The sequence below is a fragment of the Larimichthys crocea genome, chromosome XXIII, assembly GCF_000972845.2.
Source record: "Larimichthys crocea isolate SSNF chromosome XXIII, L_crocea_2.0, whole genome shotgun sequence".
Taxonomy (NCBI): domain Eukaryota; kingdom Metazoa; phylum Chordata; class Actinopteri; family Sciaenidae; genus Larimichthys; species Larimichthys crocea.
In genome coordinates, this window is record NC_040033.1 from 6,141,454 (window position 1) to 6,167,519 (window position 26,066).

At 41.6% G+C, this 26,066-nt stretch overlaps 1 protein-coding gene across 2 annotated transcripts in view; it reads left to right on the forward strand.

Moving 5' to 3' along the window:
• The window catches only part of cdh7a (cadherin 7a), a 139,663-nt gene that overhangs the window by 102,111 nt on the left and 11,486 nt on the right, over positions 1–26,066 (forward strand). For both annotated transcript variants that reach the window (XM_027274436.1, XM_019274660.2), the window contains exons 5-10: positions 183–350; positions 2,867–3,054; positions 5,460–5,713; positions 6,800–6,936; positions 9,751–9,872; positions 22,259–22,376. In XM_027274436.1, coding sequence (XP_027130237.1) covers positions 183–350; positions 2,867–3,054; positions 5,460–5,713; positions 6,800–6,936; positions 9,751–9,872; positions 22,259–22,376 — 987 coding nt within the window. The remainder of the gene's footprint in view (positions 1–182; positions 351–2,866; positions 3,055–5,459; positions 5,714–6,799; positions 6,937–9,750; positions 9,873–22,258; positions 22,377–26,066) is intronic.

Below are 26,066 nucleotides of genomic sequence, written 5' to 3' on the forward strand. Positions count from 1 at the left end.
TTAAAACATACTGATGACCTACTACTTTTGACCAAATCAACCAAACATGAATTGTAACTTTGTGAAGATCCTGTTTAAAATCAGATGTTTCAAACATGTCAAGTGGTGCTGACAAAGCAATTCCTGAGTTCATCTGTGGGTACAGTATGTCTCGTTAACCTGAGGCATCTTTCTCTCCTCAGGTGTCATCAGAACAGCTCTTCCAAACATGGACCGGGAGACGAGGGACCAGTATGTTCTCGTCATCCAGGCCAAAGACATGGTCGGCCAGATGGGCGGCCTCTCCGGCACCACCTCCGTTACTGTCACGCTAACAGATGTCAACGACAACCCGCCTCGGTTCACTCACAGTAAGAGACTCGTCTGTTCCTGATTGCCCCTACAGGGCCGATTAAGCTTGTCATGTACAGCGCATAATACATTTCAATATGATTGTACCTGTATGATTATATATTACAATTAAACCTGAACTTGGACGTGTCAACAGCTACTCAGTAATCAGAATAAAACCTCTGGTTTCTTGGTTCACTTGCATGTTTTGTTTTGTTTTTTTGTTCCAGCTGAATGTAGCTTTAAAGATCTATTATTGCCGAAAAACCACTTGAACTCAGGGAACCAAATGAGGGTGTACTGTATGCAATGAATGCAGTGGTACAAAAAGGACTGGGCTGTTAATCCACCCATGAAAAGAAATCATTGGAAAATATTAAATGTGCTATATTATCTACAACACTGTTTAAAGAATGCAGTTGAAGAGAAAGTCTCAGAAGCAAAACACACTCATTAAATCCTCATCATTAAGCTTCATCTCATTGTTTCCTAAAGTTATGCCGCCTAACCCCATTTTTTTTATTTATCTTTGTATCTTCCCTACATTTGTATTTTCGAAAATATTTGGACTTTTACGACCGAATTAAAAAAAAAAGAAAATCAGCCTTCCTGCAAGGTGTGCACCTCCCTGCTTTACTCTTCATCAGAGCTCGGGGCTTCTTTGGCGTAGGATACCAGGATCAATCAGGCTCCGTTTTTTTGTTGTCAGCCTATTTCACGGGCTGCTAATGGGTTCCAGGCCCGAGCTTTAGGATTCAAAGGCATGCGGTGCTTCTCATGATAATCCGAAGCACTAGCAATCGGTTTACCGCTGATAGCTCAACCACTGTCTGGCTGGTGCACTCACCACTGGACTGCCATGAAGCAGAGTCAATTTGCTGGCCCCTGGGGGGAAAGAAAGGTTCAAGTTTGCACAACAAGTCATCAATGCCGTTTTAACCCAGTGCTGTCACGCTGGGAAGAAAGAGACTTTGGAGGAGTTTGGGGTTTTGCTCCTGCTGTCGCATTCCCAGGGTCATGGGTCAGAATCGATAGACCATTATGGAGCATCAGAGCTGATAGAGTCGGGAGCTATAGCTAGTCCTTGGAAGGAAGAAGAAGAAAAAACGAGGGGAAAGAAGCCAAGGTTAGCTGGAATAGAGAGGACATGCTGCGGGGGAGGTGTGAGGAGAAGGGAAAAGAGGTAGGTGCAGGGGCAAACCAGAGGGAGGAAAGCAATTCTTTGGTCTTTTAAAGAGCTGCTATTCCACGGCAAATTAAAAAGCCATTATAAAGATTACATGGCGGCAAACAATGTCAGGCAGATTAGCATTTAGACGGTGGCTGAGGGAGACACTGTGAGGAACACAGAAAGGTCTGGTAATGAGCTCTGCCATGGTGATTGGAGAGATTATGATTATGAATATGATTCCCTTCTTTATTCTTATAAGAGTACTTTAAATCCGAAGGGTCAGACAAAAGCTCGGGAAACACAATGGAGAGTTTCGGAGTAATAGAATCTTCAAGTGGACATTTCATCCCGTGAACGGTACCAAAGGGATGTGAGCCCGATGCTGTCCTTTCTTTTGGTCTAAGAGATAACCCATTACAATATTTACGCAATTCTTCTTATTATTGCATTATTCCGCAAAGAAATTTGACAGTTGAAATGATTCGGTGCTTTCTTAATAATAACCTGTGCTCTGCATGTTTCACAGAGCAAGGTGCAAAGAGCTTTACAAGAGCAAATTGGTAAAAATAAGAGAATATGAAGAAGCAGCATTAGCGATAACACAAGATGAAAACACTCGACAGCGCGTGAGTCTGAATAAATGGATCCCTAGCTGCTTTTTTAAAGGCTTGTAAGCCTACGGGAATTGCATTTCACAGTGTCAAAGCCACCATGATCACCAGTTGTTTTCCATCAAGCATGAGGGACAGCCAGTAAACCCCGGTCAGAAGACCTAAGCGACCTACTGGTCATATAAGGACGGACCAGATCTGAGATATATGCTGGTGCCTATGTGAAAACAGGAACCTTAAAATGAATCCTGAACTTGATGGGAAGCCGAGGTAAAGCAGAGAAGATGTTTGCAGCCTTGCAGCACCGTTCCTGAAGCCTTCTTGAGCCAGGTGCTCTTGAGTTTGGCGATGTTTCTTAAGCGAAACAAAGTCATGAGAGTCAATTATTTTATATGTCGTTCCAAGTATATAGACCAAATATGACACACTTTACAGCTGAAGTGAGAGACCCAATACACTGAGCAACCTGTGAAGCTTGCTATCACCATTGATAAGGACCTTAATCGCATATTTTACTTTTCTGTTGCTGTCTCCACTGCTTATGCTGCGGTATCAAGTGAAAGCAAAGAGCTTTATACCATGCATGCGCCTGCTGCTGCTGCCTGTCTGTGTTATGCAACATGAATTTATTGAGGAGCCACACAGCTGAATCAAAGCTGAAGGGATATAACAAAAGCTGAGCCGCTTGAAGGTGAGTTGGTGGTGAAATAAGCACATCCATTACCGGCATCCGCTCCTGTCCTTTCTTTTCCAGGGAACTATCAGTACACTGTGCTGGAGTCGCTGCCGGTGCAATCTGTGGTGGCCAGAATCAAAGCGGCTGATGCTGATACAGGATCCAACGCGGAGATGGACTATAGGATCATGGACAGCGACGGGCCTGGCATGTTCAACATAACAACAGACGAGGACACACAAGATGGGGTCATCATCCTTCTGAAGGTACCGCAGATAGAAAAGGATAGCTTGATTTAATGTGCCAGTGACACTCTCTCCGTAATTTGTGCTACACCTTCACTGCTGAAAGTCAGCGAGACAGAAAAAGTTGAGGAAAATAGCACCATTCTCCGGCTGCTGGGAAAAGCCGCGTACATGAGCAGCTGGTTTGGGGTTGGATATTACTTGAACTAATGACCGCAGGGGTGTGATTATCCACATACAGTTAACTCTGTGCAATTCTTTTTCTACCTGCAAGTACTCATAAGTAAGAAATGCCACAGTTTTTCTGTAATGCATGCCAGTCTCAGGACGCAGAGTTTCCAGCAGCCTCTACCCAATTGTGCGAACATTTGGTACAAACCACATATAAAAGTCCCTTGATTGTAACAAGTACTGTACATCACACTTCTGAGAAATATAAGTACACATACAGGATGGGAGCGACCCAAGAATCGCTTTGGATATGATGATATACCAGCGTGGGTGCCTGCAAGTCGCTACAATGAGTAGGATGTTAATATTAGTTATGTCCCAGTATCGCCTCCTCATTGCTCTAAAGCTAATCAGACTACTACTACTTCCAGACCACTGTGAGATTTACGTGTTGTTCCCAGACATAAAGCTCACAGTGGTGAGTCAAGGCTTTACAGTTTGTGATGAATCTCACTAGTAAGCTGTGTCAGTCATATGCAATGCCTGAGCAATCGCCCACAAGTACAAAAAATCCCCATACTCCAATATCGGTAAAAATGTGGCAGCAACACGGATCTGTTTCTTGTTTCTAAAATAGAAACTTAGTTTTTCACCAAGCTCTATACATGTGGCTTAGAAAACAGGGAATCATCAGTCAGAGTCAGGTATTCATAGGAGTTAACCTTCAGCTATATTAAAGCAAAATGACTTAGTATGAGTTACTATTAACAAGTATTTCCTGTGTAGATTAAGCGGATACAGCTTCCTATGTTGTCCAAAAACTATTCAATCAATAAATGATTGAATGACAATGATTACCTTGGATGAATTCATTCATTCATTATTATGAACATGTGCACTCTAGTTTCTTTTAAACCCATATACACCAAGTATTTACTAGATCACTAATTGTGTATTCATCCACAGCTGAAAATAGTCCCCAACACATGCACTATTTATTAAACCATGTATTTGTGACTTGTTTGTAAATCCTTACAGGATTTGATTTGGACTAAATGGGCATGGGACTGAGTGCACAGACAGTCGGATTATATTTTGAGACAGACTTTTGGTCTTTCGATGGGATTTCATGGGGATGGTGGTGGAAAAACACAAGAAACGTGTCTCTTGATCTGCGGTGATCTTTAAACACTAGGTGGCATGTGCTTGTTTACTGCAGGATATTAGGATGACTGCCTCTTCCTGTTTCCCTTTCTCCCCTTTCATCGTCTCACACTGTCACACAAAAAGTGTTCGACACTGTCGAATTAAGTGATAGTCACTAATGACAAATCAGCATTGACTATCTCGATCGAAGTAAACATCCCGCGGTTAATCGAACCGCGGCAGCTGGCAGAGCTCACTGTAGGGATGATGATGGAGGAGAGCAGGAACATTAACACTTAAAAACACCAAGATGCTATAAATAATGTCAGTGTCATCTGCCTACATAAATAAATAAAAACATCAAATCAAATGTGTAACAAAGCCACTTATTCATTTCTGCAGGAAATGTGTTGCACATTCTTGCCTCACTTTTGGATTCACGGCAGCTCATGGCTCAAACTTTGTATTTCAGGGTCTGAGACTTGAAATGGTCTCCTCGGGCCACGTGAATGTGACAGTTCATTGCTGCAGCTCTTTTGTAGGAGAGGGGAAGGCCATTGTTGCACAGTAGCAGTTCTTGTCAGATGGGCCAATTTGATCCTTTGTTTGTTTTGCACCAAACTCTGACAATTTCAACATCGGACACTGACAGTGAAAGTGTCAAATCAATGTCCTCCTGCAGTATATTATATGTTGCAGTGGGGAGTTCCAGACGAAATGACAAAATGTTTCAAAAGTGCTCATTTCAAAATGCTTTTCACTGTCGAGTGCGCATTTCTTAAAATCAATACCGTTGCTTTCAGAGCACAAAGTAACTATAATCCATCAGCAAATTGCTTTGTTTAAGTCTGACTCAGTGTTAAATTGTAATGGGTCTTTAAATTCAACATGTTTAATTAGGATCAATATCTCAGCATTGTATGAATGCTTTACAGATCACATAAGCCGTTCCTTTACTTGACTGAAAATGTGAAGTAGCACTGTTGTCTTTGCAGCAAAGAACTGAACATTTTTTCCCCTCACCTCAGACCCCATGTCTCTCATTTTGACAAGAAAAGTGAACAGCTCTCACACATGTTCACGTATTCTCCCTTGTCTCTCTCCTCCAGCCTCTAGACTTTGAAACGAAGAGCGGCTTTTCTCTGAGAATCGAAGCTACAAACAGGAATATCGACTCCAACTTCTTGAGTTTGGGCCCGTTTAGCGACACAACATCTGTCAAGGTGACAGTGGAGGATGTGAACGAGCCACCTGTCTTTTCCACACCACTTAGCAGGATGTTTGTTTCGGAAGACGCCAAAGTGGGCAGCTCCATCGGGAGAGTCTCTGCTCACGACCCAGACACCACCAACAATGCCATCAGGTACTGTTGGATTTGTATTTAAGAAAATTTGAAAATCTCTTCTCTGATTCAACAAGTGAAACATCGGCTGTAATTCACTTTTATTCAGAAACTCGTTCCCCAGAGCTGTTAAAGAAGAAATCCCAGTAAAGCTCCCAAATCGAGTAAAGAAGAATAATATGTTCATAAATGATTTAATCCGTTCAACTGCTTCACATTGTCTCCATACACGGAAACTCTAGACCCTCGAAAGTCCCAGTGTGGCTGTCACAAAGACAATGCCAGATGGCGGGAGGGCTAAGGAGTGCAGCATTAGCAAAACTGAAATGCCATCTTGAACGAGAGAAGGGCATTCCTGCAGGAGGGTCAAGGCTCAACACTTGTGCCGTGGCATTTCTGACTCCAAACAAGCACTCGCACGCCAAGCTGTGTGGTGTCACTCTCAAGATCCACCCCTCTTCTGCATTAATTGAATAAATATCGTGTGGTATTCATGCTCGGTCTGTTAGGATTGTTAGTAATCTTAATCAGAAAATCAAATTACTCCACCATTGTAGCTGTAAATTGCCTCTTTTTGCTCCTGTGACTGTTATCAGCGTCTGCAATATATTTCACTACATCTGTTGAAATTAAAATTATTGTGGAACTAATGCAGCCACAAGAGTCAAATTACATTGCAATAATACCCTTTGGATGTAGGCTAATTGAAGTTGTAATTTTCTTGAGAAATACGAGTTGCTGTGTATTGAAAGTGTTTGATCAGTGTTGTGTGCTGAGGGACAAGTAGACAGCTTTCAGTTTTATTAAAATTTAATAGAGTTTTGTTTCATTAATGCTATACATTTCTGCTGCATTTCTGGATTCAAAGTAGTCTCTAGACTTATGCTAATTACTTTGACTTTTTAGGCATCTTATATGTTCCTTGACGATTGATTAAACTTTTCTTTGTGACACTAAAAATCTGCAGTGGGATTGTTGCAGTTTGATGGAAGAAAACTAGATTTTCTTACAAGTAGGAGAAACACTAAAATGTCAAATCAATACCACCATCCAAAAGCAATTTTTTAAAAACTATATATGTGTGTGTGCTTGTTTATTTTCATCCAGGTACTCCATTGACAGAAACACAGACTTGGAGCGTTTCTTTAACGTGGACGCTCTAAGTGGGGTCATCAGCACAGCTAAGGCTCTAGACCGAGAGGCCAACTCCGTCCATAACCTCACCATCTTTGCCATCGAGACCCGTAAGTTTACTTACAGCACAAACTCTCAAATCTACTATACGAGTCAGAGTTCACAGTTCCCCGAGCAGCAATTGTCCAATTATAGCCTAGCAACCGTAACTAGGCATATCGGATTTGTCAGACTTTGTTGAGGTTGTGTGCATTTGGTTTGTGTAAGAGTAAGACTCAACATTTCCAGAGTTTGATTAAATTAAACCAAAGAAACAAGAACAAAAATGTGGATTAAACGGTGTGGTAAACTGCTCTAACCAAGCAGCAACCTCTGTGAAACTAATGCAGTACAGTGGTCCCTTGTTTATCATGGGAGACGTTCCAAAAAATAACCCGCAATAAACGAAATCCGCGAAGTAAGTTTAACAATTATTATACATGTTTTAAGGCCGTAAAACCCCTAACCACACACTTTTATACACCTTTTTACACGCATTTTGTACAGTACTCCCTTAGTTAGTCAGGACGCAGAACACAATGCGCATTCATACTGCCCAGTACGCTGTAAAAAAAAAACATGCAAAATTACGCTGAAAAAAATCTGTGAAACAGCGAGTCCGCGAAAAGTGAACCACGTTATAGCGAGGGACGACTGTACTGCCAAAAACTACAGTTCCCAAAACGACCACTTGGGGCTGGCTCCAGAAGTGAGTCAGTCGCCATAAGCCCCCATGAGCTTCACAACGGCTCTTCGGAAAACTCTGGGTGACATGACAGATACGCTGTCCATTTTTTAAGCTTAGCAACTTTGTCACTATCCGCAGTACTAACCAGCTTCCGAACTTCAAAGGAAACATTTTAATTTGTGGGGTTACAGTTACGTTAGTATTTTAACTAACTAGTATTTCACCACTGTTTTGAAATTTGTCCTAGATGCTATTTACAAGCTGTTTCTTTTGTAACGTTAAAGGTATAAATAAAACTAGAGCAAGTGTGTAGGCTTAACATACTTATACTAAACTAGGACTAACTAACTCCACACTGGGGTACAAGAGTAGTTTGATTATTTCCACGTCGTCTACATGAATCACAAATTATTCCGGACGCTAACTTTTTCAGGTTTAGTCTTTTAGCTCGATATACATGTAGTTGTCAAGTTCATATTTTAGACCCATTTTACAGGCTCCTTATTTTAAAACGAGTTATCATCAAGCTAAAAAGTTAACCAGATGACTAATGGAACTAATGTTAACTTTGTTCGTTAGCTGGCTCCTGCAAATCATAAAATCTTACACTAGCAATCACTGTTATGTCCTGTAAATTGTTGCTGGCTAGAAATGACCTGTTCTGTCTACCTCCATTTAAGATTAAGAACCCACTGTTTCAAATATTACTAAGAATCTGGGGTGGTAAATCTGCCAGTTGGGTATAGCAAAAGTAATTTTATTTGTTAGTGTCACTGTGATAAAATCTATGAAACCTTGGACCTTATCTGTCCTGCTAGCCTCTTAATAATCCCATGGCCTTCTGTGCTGTGGACAATGCAGTTGTTGGGGTTGTTGTAGGGCTGTCAGGGGAATGTTAATTCAGGCACACAGGACGGTCGTTGTACCCTCCATGTGTCCCTGAACCGTGGGGACGAGATGCTGACTAAGGGTGGGCGATCTCACCCACTGGTGATCTATGTTAATGTGATGTGAAGAAGTGCAGCCTGGCCTTTTTTCTTTTTTTTCCAGCTCTCTATGGCTCAAAGAACATGAGTGCCTTTTTTTCCCCCAGTGTTTCTGTCTTTCCACTGCAATCATGCAAACACGATGGACAACAGCCATCAGCCCACAATCCGCCGATTTCACAAGACAGCTGCATCACCTCAGTACGAAGTATAAAAAAGATAACCAGCCTGTCAGCGCAGCAGTTCCTCTGCCTTCACGTCTTCAAACTGAAACCGTTTTTTTTTTTTTTTTATCACTCTTTGCTTCAAAGATGTGTTTTTATTTACATCTAACAGCACACAGACACAGCGCTGGGTTGATTCCCAAGTGTGAGCGCTTGCCTGATATAGCAACAAAGGGAAGGCAGCGTATAATAATAGCCATATGAAATGTCACAGTAGTCCTTCATGCATGAGGTATTGGCTTCTGACACACAGTGACACTCGGGCTGTGTTTCCAGCTGAAAACATCTTTGAGTTCACGGACTGGCCACAAGATCCACTGCCCTCTGCGCCTTGTGACAGTATTTATAGTAAATGGGTTCTTTGTAACTGAAAAGAGTGCAGGGACTCTTGGGTTGAGGGATGTTGTGCATTTGAGCTGCAGTCACTCACATTTCATCCGCTCTGCCCGGACCACGGCAATGACAAGAAGGCTGTGGCCCTAAGGCTCCGCACGTCCTTTTTATCACCATCAAATCAGCCGGCCCCCGAATGTCAGCGCGTCATCTCTGGCCGGCAATGGCGGCGACGCCAGGCCAAATCATCATCTTGCACTCAGACGCAGCCATTTAGCCATCAGTGTGTGTCAGGCAGACAGAGGCGTGAAGCCCACTGTGCAAGATGGCTCGTCGTCGGCACACGCAGCCTTCACCGACTACAAGAGCGTAATCACTTTGGCTGATCCAAACAGCAGAGTGGGTAAGGACGCCAGCTGTTGGAAGCACACTGCATATTTCATTACAGCAGCACTTTTTTTCCTTCTCCTTCCTCCCCCCACCTCCCTCCTTTGTGATTAATTAAAACACATGAGAAAGATCAATATTCCATAATTTGGCCAAGTGCATCAGCGCAAAGTTGAGGCAGAATTAAAGTGTTTAAAAGAAAGTTTAGCTGAAACGTTCTGACACGAGTGGGGGAACTCTCGTCTCTCTCTCTCTCTTCTCTTTCAGAGGACCCGACCCAAATTGGAAAAGGCATCTCTCTCATCACAGTGCAGGACATAAATGATAATGCGCCGGTCTTTGCCATCGACTATGAAACTGTCCTCTGTGAAAACGCCATGCCAGGACAGGTAAGACCCAGAAACATCTCTGCAGTTGGTCCCAGCTTCCCCTCCCTTTTTTCTCACTCCACACTTCACTTGAAGTTTGACTCAGAGAGACGGCCCGCTGACTCTTGAAGCCATTAAAAGCCTTTTTTGTTCCCTTAAAAACAAATCCACCGTGCACATATCCGGCTCAGAGCTCGAGGTCGTCCCAGGGAGACGGCGTCATTAGTATGAGACACAATCCTTAAGATTTAATAGTATTGTAGGTGTTATCGTTCATTAGGGATGTTACTCTCATTCCATACTGTCAAAGCCAACTAAATTAATGACAGTGCTTGACTCTGCCTGTGGTCTTAATCCACAATAATATCACAGCGTAATGTGATAACTCACGCTGGGATGGAGTGGTGCTCTGCCGCGGTTTGACTTTCCGTTCTGAAGACCTGTGTAATTAGACGATCACCAAGGAGGCCGGCGGGGCAGAAAATGCATCACAATATCAAACAAAAAGAAACCCTGGGATATATTTCAGGGTTTGGGGATTTGATCCAGGAAATAACGGAGAGAAAGGAAGCTGTGGCCACGCATTGCATTTTCTCTGTGTTTAGCATTTGGCCTCATTGTTGCTAAATGACTTGTGTGTCTGCGGCGGCGATCCGTCTGCTCTTGGCATTTGGAAAATACAATCAGAGGCGAAGGGTAAAAGAGGCGTGTAGACCTGAATACGTACAATTGATCAGAGTGATGCATTGTATTGGGAATGGCTATTAGGCCCTTTTAAATATGTTATTTGCATTCATATTTCGGAGTTGTTTGTCACCGTGCTCATGGGAGGGTGAACTAAAATAGCAAATGACTTCATTTGCAAAAAATGAGAGACTATATTTCATGTGTGCATTTATTTCTGTTTTGTTTTTTTTCTGTGTGCATGATGCTTGACCACAATATGGCTCTCTTCTCAGTGAGGTTACAGAGCCTTAGGGCACATTGGTAAACGCAGGTTTTTCCATTCATTTGAATGGGGGTAGTGCGTTTTGGCTGTGGCAGTGCACAGCGACCTTTTGGAAAAACACACCCTCTGCTCTGGCTTTGTTTATTTCATGTGACCAGCTTCTAAATCTGAGTCTGGCTCGCGATTTCCACTGCAAAATAGCGACACAAAGAGGTTTAATTTGGTTTGCGTCCGATGGTTTGACAGAAAGAGCGAGTTTGGTTTGTTGAGTGACAAAGACAGTGAATGAGGATGAAGGAGCACTGTCATCGAGAAAGCTGGTTAAACAACAAAATAAAAGGTTATTTTGTTTGTGTCACAAACACAGCCCCCTCTTGCCACCCCCACCCCAACACACCTCCGCACAAGTAGCAAATCGCCACGATGCCTGATCACGTGTGAACGTACTCTTACAGGTGACGGCTTCCTGGCGTTGTTGCCATGTTGAGTTTTTGTGGAGTTTGCCTCAAAATTACAAAAAAAAATCAAACTAAATGAAGTTCAGTACATCTAATTTCACCTACCTTGAGGTGTTTTGAAACATTGCTTTATCAAAATTTAATAAATCAGATTTGAGCCTCAAGGGTGAAGAGTATTTGCTGGAACAAACATTGCCTCTATATTAGATGCCATCATTATTGACGAATGCATTCTTCCAGAGACGATGGTCTATTTTTGGTTAATGATGCCGCAACTTATCCTGAGATGATCGTTGTTGCTTGGTGATATCAAATTTAGACAACTCTAGCAACTATCTATCACCCGTCAATATACCTTGACTTTCAAATTCAACACACAATTTGTACATTTCTTCCCACTAGCACCTGATAAATTATGGCACAGAGCCTACGACAACACTGAAACAAAGTCATTCCCCAACAATCAAACCGGCCCCCAGGACATAGCAACAGCCATGGCCCATGACAGCATCATCAGCAGGAAAAGGTACAGCAAATCTGTAATTACTCAGCTGAAGCAGACAGATTGCTTACTCAATGCCAGTGATAGCTGAGCTGTGAGGTCCCCCCTAGGTGTAGCTAGGAGCTGTAAAGCGAGGACTTGCCGGTGACGGAGGCCTCTGTCCTCGTCCGCCCAGCCAGAAGACGTGCTGCATTCAAATTCTGTCCATAGAGTGAAGTGGCGCGGCCATAAAATGAGCTGCTATAGCTACGAGCTAGTTTTAACACGCTAATAGTCAAGGCTCTCTCTGCATTTTAAAGCGGCGTGTGTGTGTGGGAACGTTGTCCTCCTTTATGTCTGAATTTAGAGACATTGCTTCCAACTTTTGCCCAAAGACCTGCATGCAGGCATACTTAGCTCATGGGTTAGTTTCTAAGTTGATTTGGAGACAGACGTCAAGAGCAGGATTTATAAGATGTAAATGTAGCCCTGAAAAATGAATAAATACAGAACTGTGTACAAAATGTCATCCCTATCTCTCTATCTTTTATCCCATGGCATTGGTTTTGTTACATTTTGTGGATAAAAACAGGTGAAATTCATGTTTTCATGTGGGAAATAGGTGTCTCTCTGCTCTCAGGGTGGCCTGAGCGTGTCATTGAGCCACCCTTTAAGGACCGCCCACAAAATCCTGGAATGCAAACTGGTGAAAAAACCTAAAAGTTTTAACCTCTAACTCTGCATTTCAGTGATATATCGTTCTTTTCATGTTTTCCAACATATTTAATGTATTTTGAAAGAAATTTGCCTTTACATGGACTTTAAAGAAACACATCTTTAATATGAATTTCTTGATTCGTCACCTGTGAAAAATCTGAAAATCACATGAGCTGGTATGCAAATGTGGAAACAGAAACATTCACGACACACACGTGAATTTGTGCTCTTTATTTGTGATAGATCCACGTGTCGTGTCATCTCCTTCACCTCAGTGTCAGGCTGAATAAAGCCTTTTGTTCTTTTTTTTTTCTCTATTTTGCACTAATTCCAATTTCTATTCTATCCCATTCAAATAAAACCTTCAGTTTATGCAACACTGAAGTGTACCGGCGGGATTCCACCTCCAGACTGAATAATGAAGGCAGGCAAAATGAAAATTTCATGATGAAATTTACACCCAAAAAACACATACAGAGCAAAGGGAAGGAGAGGTTGACATTTGAATGCAGAACCCTGTTTGAATTACAACTAGGTGTCGGCTGTCTGTTAGCAGACAGACTGGGGTGGACTCGTAACCTGTCAGATGTGTGCTCCACCACCCTCCTGATTCCTAATTAATTAAAATGCTCCTGTTGTGTACTGTATGTCCGTTCATAGCAGTGAACAGTTGGCTGTACTGGCTGCTCCGCTTCCCTGTAAAGCTTTGTTAAAAAAAAATCTTAGGCCGCCCACTGGCTGTCACGCCCATTGGCTTATTCACAGCTGCGACAAAGATGAAATAATAACATTTGCCAGTTGGGGCCAGGGTTGACTCTGTGGCTCTGTAGCACAGATTAACAGGGAGTGCAGGGATGGAATAACCTGCCATTTTTCAGGCCTAATTAAGGCCATCTCGTGGCACTGGCTCTCTCGGGAGATGCCACTTGTTACGGATCATCGGTGCGTCTGTCTTCTGCCATAATATTAATTGATATTATGATGGGGTGGAGGGGGCAGAGGCAGTGGAGATGGTAGGAGGGGGGGCTGGGGGTCACGTTGTACAATCACTTCAGTGTAACCATTACATACATGAGTGGACTTGGCATTCTGCTGCCCCCAATCTGCTCTCCTGCCCCTCCCTGCACTCCTGTAGCATCCCAGAGGAGGCTCATCGACCTCTAGGGATTTGTGAATGTTTAGCAGTCGAGACCAGATGCTTTCAAACTGGGAGGCGTGCTTCCCATGGAGGGAGAGGAGAGACGGGAGGCAAGTAAGTCACGCAACTCACGGAGGCAACTCAGGTTGCGGCGATTTGCGTCAAACTTCAATTCATGAGTCATAACTCACACAGACTGAACACACAGACATGATATGCATAATTATAGATGGAGTATGACTTAGACTTTGCAAGAATGATCATTTCTGATGCCCATTGTGAATAAACGCCATGAAATCATACAAAAATCACTCCGTAAAGCTCCAAAACGTGCCTGAAAATCATTTTTCCAAAGCATTTCTAAGTTTACAGTATCAAAATAATCCAGCAGTAGCTGTCTGCTCATATGTTGGTACACTGCAGACGGGAACTGGCACACTTAATGTTTAAAACTGAGCAAATGTAGACTAAAAAAATTGGGGCTTACTGACGCCACGGCTTCCAGTTTGCAGTCGCCAAAGCATTGTGGGAACAAAACTTAGAGCATTAATACCCCGAAAACAAACTAAGCTAAAGGATAATCAAATAGGAGTTTGAAATATCTATTAATATTCATAGCAATATTCTTATATTCCTGGAACACTCTCCTCTACTCATTCATATTCAGATATCTGCCCTGTGTTGAAAACCTGTGGACATGAAGACAAAAAAAAAAAAAAACTTTAAAATGCAGTTTGTCAGAGAAGAAGACCGCAGTGTCAGACTTTGAAAACTTCTGGCCGAGAATATTTCAAGTATTTATTTATTTATATTATTCATCCGCTGATCAAAAAGCACGTCACTTCTTAACTACCGCCTCGACTGTCACATCAATCACACAAACAAGACAAACAAGACCTCCGGTCTTCGTTTAGATTTCAGTTTATTATAGGTGTTGCATCAAGGTGCTGGTGGAAACAGATGTCAGGGTGCAAGGAACGCGGAAAACATTAGCATGTGTGAGAGCGTATCTGTTTCTATAAAAAGAACGAACATGGAGCAAATTTAATCTCAGATCTCACCAGGAGATCATTTTAGCCTCAGCAGTTTGGTGCTCGTCGGGATCATGCCAACAAACGCGCTCGTGTCAAAACCAATCTCGGCAAATGATTCAGAGGATCAACGTGAAAATGAGAGAGAGAGAAAGAAAGAGCCGGCTCAGGAAGAAAGATTGAAAGATGATGTCTGTTGAATGATGCGTATTGATTGCCAATAAAATCTATATGTGTGTGTGTGTGTGTGTGCTTGCTCTTGTGTGTGTGTGATGACAGGGCATGGTGGGGGGTGGGGCGGATGTGTGAGCGGATGCTGTTGATCTGTCGGTGAACTCGCGGGTGCCACATGTGGGTGATGTTTGGGGCGGCGATGTCATGCGAAGCCACGAGCGGCGCGGCTCGGAGAGTGAGGGGTGTGAAAAACTGCTGGGACCACCGCTTCCTTCATCAACACAACCCCCGGTGACAGCTGTCTCGTCGCCATGGCAACGAGTGCCACCTATTTGATGCAATGCTTATTTATACTCTCTTAGTTCAACTTTTCGAGTGGAAGGCTTGATCTTAACGCATGACTCACCCGGCTGACTGTATGATAATTACACTTTCAGGACAATATAACTAGGCTTTTTTCCAAAGAACTAAAGGAGTAGATTTTGAAGTGCAGCGCAGTGTTTACTCTGCCGGTGTCAAAGAGCGGAAAGTGTTATTCAAGCTCATTATCTCTCTGAGTTTTTCAGTCTCTCACATCCATGCTACATTAGCTGACGTTACTTTCCTCATTATAGAGGCCACATTTCTGACTGTCTCTGTGCGACTCGGCACAGACACGCTTAAAAGAGCACAGATGCTTTGTGTCATAGGTGCGGTGAATTATGGTTATTGTAGTTCACAAACATGCTTCAGGCGTTTCGGGGTGAGTCGTGGTTGTTTAAACTGCACACACCGGTGAGAAGAAACACATTTTACTTGTCGGCAGGATGTTTGTTATACGTGGAATTACTGCAAGTAAGTGTTTCGGGTCTATGAAGGTTCAGCTCGATCATCCAGGTGGTACGGTGTCTGGAGAACACCGGATCACAAGACTGAAGTATTCAGTCAAAACATACAGGCTGAGTGATTTGGAGGGATTGAAGCTCATATATCATATCATGTTGTTTTCATACCAGTACCTGAATGTGTGGAGAATATACATGAACAGGTTTTCTATTTCACTGGATTAGTTTTGAATAGAGAAAATATATTTAGCTACAATACTGGTGAATATTCTGTTTTGGGTCAGGAAATACACAAGTGGCAACCTCCACCAATGTGGAAGTGCCACGCCTTGCAGTACCACAAACAGCCACTTGAGGCTGGCTCCAGAAGTGAGTCTCTCTCCATAAGTCCCCATGTTCAAATGTCCAACCTCACAGCAGAAATAAACATGTTTACAGCCTGGTACGAAAAACAGTTTTGGTCTCTGTAGCTAATTTCCACATTAATGACAACTGTACTGAGGGTGAATTTATATATAAACCACTTGTTCAAATTATATTAAGGCTTAAAGTAATGCATAATTAAAGCATAATTAACAGTGTGGCCAATTAGACTGACAGGTGGGTGCCGTTACAGTTGGCTTGTTTGAGTCGTCCATCAGGCAACCTCAGCTCCACCGACAATCCACGTCTTTGCTGATTTTCAAATTAGCCAGGAGGTGGCACTTTGAACTCTTCAGGAACCTATGGGTGACGTCACAGAGGCTACATCCATGTTTTATAAAGTCTATGGAAATATCTGATTAAAGAAAAAGGATTAAGAAAAAAGTATTGAGATCCGATACCTGCCGCTTTTCTTAATTTAATAAAATACCTGCTCGTATCTGTAATGCTCCTGTTCAATAATTTATGCGTCTGTATTATGAAGTGCGGAACAACATTGTTATGGGTTATGCCATAATTAGACTGCTAATGAAAAGTGTTGATAAGTATTTGTCAGGTATCACCTGCTGCTGACAGTTCCAGTGCTTTTTAACTCTATCACTTCATTAAGCTACTTTTTCCAGTCGATGATAATGAGGTGAAAACAACATTACATTACATTGGAAGCTTTTTCACCTTTTCCTGTACTTGGAGTCTGCAGAAAGTTCAGCTATTAATGCCCGAGCTTCACTCCTTTTGGCTCATGGCATTATCACTTAAAGTATTAGCTTCTACTTACTTTCTAAGTTAGTTAGTTACTCATAAATGTCGTCATTTTTAGTGGGACTACAGTACTCCAGGACAACCTGGAGGTAGTGACTCCGCATAGCAAAATATATCTCGGCTCTAATTAGCTTTTTTTTGTGGTTTGCAAACTCCTTCACTTCAACTCCATGTATTTTGGCAATTTAGTTATGTAAGTTGTAGACAATGGCAGACAAAAAAAAAAAGCACGGTCACAATTGAAGCAGCAGAGGCTGAGATATCTTGACTTTTAGTCATTAGCAGAGCTCAAGCTCCAAAAACACTGGATCCTACACGTCCTATAATGCAACAAGATCATCCCTTTCATTACAGCCAGTTTGTATCTCAAGCTTTCTGTTAAAAAGTGAACCAAGTCTCAAGCACGAGTTGAGAAACATCACACTACTGTCATCGGGGTTATTCTTTTAAGACTTTGGAGAGAGAGACGAAAATATTTCACAACTTCACATGCTGAGGATCCCTTCTTGTGACTTCTTGTGACTAACTAAACAGTATGGAAATTAAATATCACTCTTTGGTTGGAGTGTTCTCTCTCCCAAGTCAACAAATATGGCAGCTTTGTCAGCAGCTCTGTCTGGTGTGATGTTTTTAACGTGCCATTGAAGTCAGGTGATGTAATATAAAGACCGAGAGTCTGCATGTACAGTAGAGGGTGTTGGGGTCATGGATGTATAAACAGAACTGGATACGGGGTTCTGTTCTTTGTTATGGAAGCTGCTCGGTGGCACATGAAGCCAAAAATGTTCAAACAAAGGAATCAAATGACTTCCGTTATGCTTCCACATTGTGTGGCCCGTAGAGGAAACACACTAGAGACTTCCACTGGCTCAGCTGCTAACTTCTTTCTTAGCCCTCCGCTAACTTGAAAGAAGATAAAATGATGTGCCTCTTCTAGACGTTTCAAATATTATTGGCCTGAATAGATGAGTGGTTGCACCGTAGTTGTGACGCTGAATTTATCCACCATTACACAGCCGCTTCTTTGACAATGTAAGATTACGGTAAAACGCTGTCAGTCTACAACATGTCTTGGATGCCATTGCCATCGTTACATGGTTTGGCCACTATGTCAAATTGGCTTCCAACCTTGGTGACTTGGTTGGTCGGTTGGTTGGCTGGTTGGATGGATGGATGGATGGATGGATGGATGGATGGATGGATGGATCAAAGAAACACAGGACTTTCACTCAGTAAATTTGTTGCTAACTTGACCCCAGCACATCATAGTTTGAAGATCCTCTGACCAACCTGCCATTTTTGACGAGTTGGGATTGAGTGCGTGCTGCAGAGCACGGTAAAGTAGAAATAATCAATGTGTGATGACGGGCGCAAGCAGATATTACAGCTTGACTAACTGATCTGCCAGATGGATGTAAGCTTATGGCTGATGTATCAGCATCTGTGTATATGTTTGCTAATAAGTAACAGAAACAGTAGGTGTTAAACAGGTGTTACGTGTACAGTGGCATGCAGATGGGAAAATGGTAGCACCAACAGTCACATAATTGGCAGTGAATGGAAACAAGATTCACTTTTTTCTCATAACTCCCTTTAAATGTAATTTAAAGCAACATTTGGATGGAAAACTGCTACTTGATGTTCTACTCGGTGTATATCTTGGTCACAACAAGTGAAAATCCAAGACATCTGCATCAAGATTGCTGTGTATGTTGTGTTTATGTCAAAAAAAGGGCTGATATTTCATCATCAGAGCTCAAATACTGGTATCAGTAACTGCCTCAAAAAAGTACCTGAAGCGCACCCCGGTGGCTCGTTTGGTGGAGCGTGCTGCCCCGTGTACCGGGGCTAAAAGTCCTTGTCGCGGCGGCTACAGTTCGGCTCCAGCCTACGGGCCTTTGCTGCGTATCACTCCCATCCCTCTCTCTCTCTCTCTCCACCCTTTCCTGTATACTTTCAACTTTCAAATAATGGTGAAAAAGCCCCCCCCTCCAAAAAAAAAAAATACCTCAGACCTCAGGGAGGAGGTCAAAATGACTGTTTCAGAGCACTATTTACGCCCCCAAAAACACCTTCCTCCATTTGATATCCTCACAGCAGCACCCATGAGTGTGTACAGGTATGTGTGTGTGCCTCTGTTATTTGCACATTCTCCACGTCCACCCCCTCTGAAACAACAAATACAGACCTTTGTCCTTTTATATCCTTTCTGATCTGACGTGCAGCCATGTGTAAACTCAAAAAACCTTTAATTCTGTGATTCATGGGCTTCCTTCAGTCTTGCCCTGCGACAGGCACCAGTCTGCTGCTGCTGCCGCCGCTGCTGCTGCTGTTAATGTCTCTCAGCGAGAATTTATGCCTACATCCATGCCTCTCTCCTCCTGTCTGATACTCAACCCATTAGAGAATTCCCCACCAAAGGTTCTCTGGAACGCCTTGCATCAGAGCCACACTAATGAAAGGCATTATACATTACAAAGTGCTTGATTTAAGGATGATTTACAGTCCTTTCCCTCAGCAATAGCGCAGTAGAAACCTTCCTAGAGATAAGCTCTGAATCTATCCGCTATATTCAAAGGACATCAAAGGGTTCAAATTGTGTATAGGAGGTGTCGGCGTAAGATCCACAAAGAAAGGTTTTCTATCAGATGTGAAATTTCCATAACAGAGTGAGAGGCTTGTGAGTTATTATGATCCAAGGATCAATGGCAGCTTTCATGATATGCAGCCGAGCATGCACACACTGCATGTTTGGGGGCTCGGTCGTTGCATCTACCTGTCACCGATCTGGAGCTGACACAAACATCACTTCTGTCTGTGTGTGTACAGATATCCCAAATGGTCTTAAAGAAGAGCAGATAACCTTTTTTTTTCTTCTTCTTGCATTTCTGCCTCCCACATAAATTTCCCTTGCGCTGCAAAACCAAAACGGTAAACAACATACAAAAAAACATACTTTGTGATTACTTTTGCTGATGAAAGAGAAACTATTTTAATTTTCTTTAGAAACAGAGTAAAATATTCATGAATTTTCACCCTGCCTGCCAGATTTAATAATTGGCAGGACGTCGTTTACCACCTACACCAACCCCTAATACCTGACAGCTTGTAACCAACAGCATTTAATCACAGCTGACAACTGATAATCCACGTCTCAGCACTGATGATCTTTTTTTTTTTTCCTTCTTCTTCCTCGCCCTTTTTTTTTTATTTTATTAAATTTTTTGAAGTTTTTGTCTTGATGTTAGACGCAGAGATGTTTGGGGCTGTGAGATGTGATAATTTAGTGTGAATTGCTTTTAAGAATCTCTTGGATCCGGTCCACGGGTGTGAGTTGTCAAAGGTTTTTTTTTTTTTTTTTTTGGAGCTCCTAGATTGCCTACAAAGGATTCAGGAGGCTTGATCTAAATTTATAAGGACACTGCTGCAGTAACACCCACTTTGATGGCCGTGGCGGTGGCTATCATTTGTCGTCCATATGGCATGTCTGTGTGTGATATGCTCCTCTTGTACAGCGTGTACGGAGTGAGATTTTCATCCTGCATCTAAGTGTTGCTGCGCAGAAGGCGCTGAAATTAAAGCTCAGTTGTTGTTTTTTTCCTCTCTCTCTGAAAAGAGATAACTTGATTTTCTGATACCACGTTTGCATGAATAATAAAAAAAAAAAAATCATTACAACTCTTGCTGGTGGGTGTAAATAAATTGGTTTATTTGGTAATTTGATTTCCTGCATTATTTATAGTTGTCAACACTGCTACATAATAAAAGGAGTAAGATTCTGTTTAGTCTTGGGTTTGGAGGCAAAAAATAAAGTGGGCCGAAACAAATAGCATTCACTTGTTTAACTCACAGATATGAATGCCTGTCTTGCGTTGCCTCGAGCTACAGCAGTTCTTATCATGAGTCATTTTCATACTTTGTGATAATGAAGTAGGAATGCCTGACTGCATAACATATGCATTTAGTTTGAGCGCATTCACTGGACTGAACACTGACAATGAATTCATTTGTGATAAGGTGGTCAATGCGAGTGTACATTTTGAGCTGTTTGAGTCACGCTGTCCTTGAAGTTCGAAGCACTTTCGAGAAATCAAACCTTTTTCTGCAGATTCTTAAATCACACTTAACACATTTCCTGTTTGTGATGGAGGTTTTATCACCTAACCAGCTTTTTCACTGTAGTGTAGTTTTAGAGGACTGGTTGAACAGGTGGATGGTCTAAAAAAAAAGTCTGATTACTTTGTAATAACCACAAACAAACTTTACCGATCAGTAGAAATGTGCATTAACAGACGTAGCACTGCCAACTATTTCTAACAAAAGATGGACATAAAACACAATGTTTTCTGATTATAAACTGTCACTATGATAAATCTAACGTTGTTCACTGTGCATTTCTTGAAGACTGATGATTATTCTGACTTTTTAAATGAATATACAGTCACTAATGAGGTAAATTCAGTGTAAATCTTATATGATATTTGCAATAGTGAGTCAGTGAGGCCAAATTTATGAACTATAACAGTTTGAAAATAGATTTGTCTGTGATCACTGGAGGCGGTGCAGCTCCTGACCCAATTGTGGGTCCAAATTGAAATGTATTGGAAATACTTAGAGGTAAAGAAAAAAAGCCCCTAGAAAACTACTTTTACCCTACAACAACTGCAGAGAGTGAATTACAAATTATAGATCTTTTTTGTTGCTTTTATATACAACATCTTTCATTTTTATGTTAGAAGTAAAATACTTTATTTCTAGGGTTTCAAACGTAGCTCTTGTCCAAACTCATGCCGATGATGTTAAAAGTCTCCTTTAATATAACCGGATGCCACTACTGTTTGGTCGAGATGCACGTTTACCATAATTCAGCTCGTTGTCACCACATTTCAGCTGTTTGGTAGAGTGTTCAGTTGGAAAAAAGTCATATTAGATGTTTGCTGTGAGTGCCCGGAGACTCAATAAAACAAAGAAAAAGAAAAACACTGTTTTCTTTTGGACGTCATGGTGCTGTGACTGAGAATAGTCGCTGAACAAAGATTTGCTTCGGAGAAAAACATTTCCCACAAGAAAACACTTCATCCCTAAGAGGGAGCCAAGCTCTTGCCAAATAAGCACTTACTGTACTTGAAGAGATAAATGACACAGCCAAACATTATAAAACAAATCTTTTCCATCAATCAGAATCCAGTTGATTTTCTCCCGTTGACTCGCACCGTTGCTTGGCCTTTTAAGAAAGATTTATGCGTCTATGTATATAAATCTATGACAGCGAGGGAAGTGATGCATATACAAAGGCTTGACAACAATGCCCTCCTCAAGCTGATACCGTAGCTCTCACCTCATGCACGCATTAAACGATTTACAGCTTGGATTAACACTTAATCAACCAGTGTGATCGGATAAAGATCGGCGAGTTAAACTGTCTCTCCGGTGTTTTCTGTTGTCCTCAGGTGATCCAGACCATCAGCGCGGTGGACAAGGACGAACCCCTGAACGGCCACCGCTTTTATTTCGCCCTGGCTGCACCTGTTGCGGGAAACCTCAACTTCACTCTGCGAGATAACAAAGGTATTACTGCGGGTTTTTTCTGATTATTATTACAGTTTGTTCACTTGTCTGTGTGGTAGAGATCCAAGGGGAACCTGAAGGTCTTGAAAAATCTTTAAAAGTTTCAAAAATGAATTCAGTCTTAAATATTTCCTCCTGCCTGTTTTTGGCAGTCACGGAGCATTTTTGTGTGTGATCGCAGGCTGTCGGGAAGATGTTATAAGCCAAAAATAAAAGCTGTTGGATTGTGTGTTTAAAGAGGCTGTTTAATCTTTTCATTTGGAGCTTTTAGTCAGCTCCATCAGACCTGTAGCTAAGTACGGCACTTAAGCTCATTGTGTCAAGTGTCGATTTTAACAAAAAAAAAAAAGTTATCATTCCTCATCAGTTAATAGATTTTCTGCCGAAGGACTCTTTTAATGACGGTTTGGAACAGGAGGAACGATTACAGCGAGAGAAACATGTTTCGATGTTCATATTAGCAACTGATTTTTGTTTGAAGACAGACTTGAAAAGTTTAAATTGAGAAAAATCTTTTTAAAACATCATTAGAAATGATTGGAATAAACTGTTATTGCAAGAACTTGCCTTTCAGTCATACTTTTATCAGCCTGCCACTAAAGTGCGCTCTATGTGGCTTTTAAAAGTCTTAATTTTAACTCTAAAGTCAGTCACCAATTTTAACTTTAACATCTACGTCCTTGTCAAAGCTCCGAGGGTCGCATCAACCCCGTAGCATGCAGCTGCTAAATCAAAAAAACCTGCCTGGAGAAGATTGCCAGTGGCCCCTTCAGAGTCTGTAAAAGGTGTTGGTCAAGTTAGGTACGGTCTATTTGCTGCCTGCTTCCTTTCAAATTGAGCCTCTCAGCAATGCAATTGACACTTTGGCCATTGCTCACTCCAGCTCTCTATATCTGCTCTCCATCTGGACACAATCTACTCTGCAATCTGACTCAGGAGAAGAAGTGCAGAGTAACCGGTGCCTTCCGGCGTGCCCGACCGCTCCAAATGAAACCATAATTCTGCTATGACAATGCCCTCACTCGGCCCCTTTTTCTTTTTTTGTAATTGCTCATCAAAAAACCCACAAAAAAACCCAACTTTCTCCTGCAACTAGAGCGCATCTGATACACCTCAGTGTGTGCCACAATCCATTATGTACACGGCATCTTTCTGCTTAGCGCCGGGTCTCACTGTATGTGCTAGATCACAGAATAACTTCACTTTAGAACTGTCAGTATGATTTGCTCACCACCTACACGCAAAAAGCAGTGGGCGAATGAGGAAAAATTAGCTTCTCCTTCTCCTCCGTTCATTTGCACATAGTTTTAATAACATGAGGATTGTGCCCGGGTACATTATCAGGTACTTAACGTGCATTGCCACCGCTTTAAAAACATGTGCAGGGCTGACGCTCCCTCTGAGTGCTCTGTTCAAACATGTGGCAGCTCGGCTGAAGCTGCCGTGTTACATTTCAGAGCAGCAGCCAGGCTGTGTCACAGTAATCCATGTGAGTGCAGACCTGTGAGTGTTACATGATGTTTCAGGTAACCTCCCTGCAGATTACAAGCAACTTGGCTGGAAGACCTTTTTTTTTTTTTAAGATATCTTTATCAAACAAAGCTTCTCTGTGAACACACGGCGTTTACCTTGGTTTCATTGTTGAGCATGTGATTCAGCAGTAACATGAGTACAGAACAATTCTGCAACATTTAATTAATATTGTTTTATTAAAATGTTTCTTTTTACAGTGTTGGCACGACAAGGTTTGAAGAGGTTGTTGTTATGACACATGAACTATGATTTGGGTTATTCAGCTCAAAATTTTTGATCAGAAATAAGGGAATAATTCAAAAGTTTAGGAAACATGCTGATCTATTGTTCTTGGTAAGAGTCAGATAAAAAGATTGATACTTCCTGTAAAACAACAACTTTCATCTTTACATATATTTCTACTCATATTTCTTTTTGTTTACGGCTTAAACAAATGAGATGCAATGTGTTATGCTAAGCTAAGCTTAGTGTCATATTTAAAAATCAGATATTTCAGTTTTATTTATATAGCGCCCAATAAGGAGTTATCCCATGACACTTTCCATATGGGGCAGGTCTTATTTAAAAAGACCCAACAGTTCCCACCATGAGCAAGCACTTAGTGACAGTGGCAAAGAAAAACTGCCTTTAAGAGGCAGAAACTTTAAAGATGGTTGATCATGTGCTGCAACCTTGATATGAGAGTGGTATCGAGCTTCATATCTAACTCTTGAAAAGAAACTGAAAATGCTTATTTTCAAAAGTTACTCCAAAGATGTGGTTTTAAATCTTAAGTATTTCTTTATAATGTTACATATTTTGACTTTTGATTTTAGACGAGCAACAATCAAAGTAAAATAAAAAGGTATTATGTATTAAAAGTTTAAATTTCAAAATCAGTTAAAGCCTGTGTGCATGTGGTTTGATCAGATACAACAACCGCCAGATTCAAATGTTGCTTAATTGTGATTGGTGTACGTAATGTGACATCAGCATTTTCTTACTAAGCTCCGCCTACAACTTTGCCACAGTATAGTGTGTTCATGTAGAAACTAATTATAAAGAAGCTGATTGAGAAAATAACATTTCTGGACCTTTAAGGTTACGCAACATTGACTGTTAGTTAACTAAAGTTAGGGAAAGGTCGGGATGAATCGGGAATAGAGGGCAGTGATATAACTCAACCTCTGGACTGTATTAAAAGTTATAAACGCCTGGAGGTGTTGTGCAGGGTATATATACAGGTGTACTCACTTATTTTTCAGTGAGAACTGGGTTTGCTCACTTCTAAATCCCCTCCGAAGTGCATCATTCAGTAGTGTTTTCAAGCTTTTCATAGAATGGCGAAGGCAATTTTCACGAGTAGAATACTTAACTCAAAATACATAATTATGTAGTCACCTCACCCGTTTTTTGGGCCAGTATTAATGGTAAATTCCGCACCCCTTTTGTTGCTGATATTAATTTCATAATTATCCTTACTCCCTGAAGCCAAGCAGCAGAAGTTAAGCGACAATGTACAAATACTACTGGCCCATTTTTAGGTGAGCTAAATATAAAAGAGTAGTCTTACATGTCACCGTTTATAACATAGGGCGTTCATCAACAGTGGGCTCAGTGGGCTGCTTTAAAATAATAAAAACGGGTATACCCACTTCTCCAGACACCACTGGACACAATACACAGATATCCACCACCTCAATCTTTACATCCTTTGCTACAATACTTAATTTCCCGTTTTAACATGACGATGACTGCAAGTGTAAAGCCAATGGTTTTCCCCAACGATCCTAATCCCAGACCTCAACCCCATCTGAATAATTTGGTATGAACTGGAAGGCAGACCTCGAGCTATATGGCCCAACATCACTGCCTTAACCTCACTGATGTTCTTGGAGCTATCTTGTGGAAAGCCTGAAAGCAGAAGACTGGATGCTCTCATGGTTTTGGAATACATTTTTGAGGAGTCACATTAGATTCATATTCAGGTGTTTACATGCTTTTGTAATGTAGCTCAATGCCTTAACATCTCGATTCAACCAGCTGTGTGTTTTTCTTCACCCGTGAGAACATTGAACTTTGACTAATGTGGCACTTACAAGAGAACCAATCTCTATATTCATTTTTTTTTACCTTGTTCTAAGACACAAGAGCAAATCAATAATGATATAATATCGC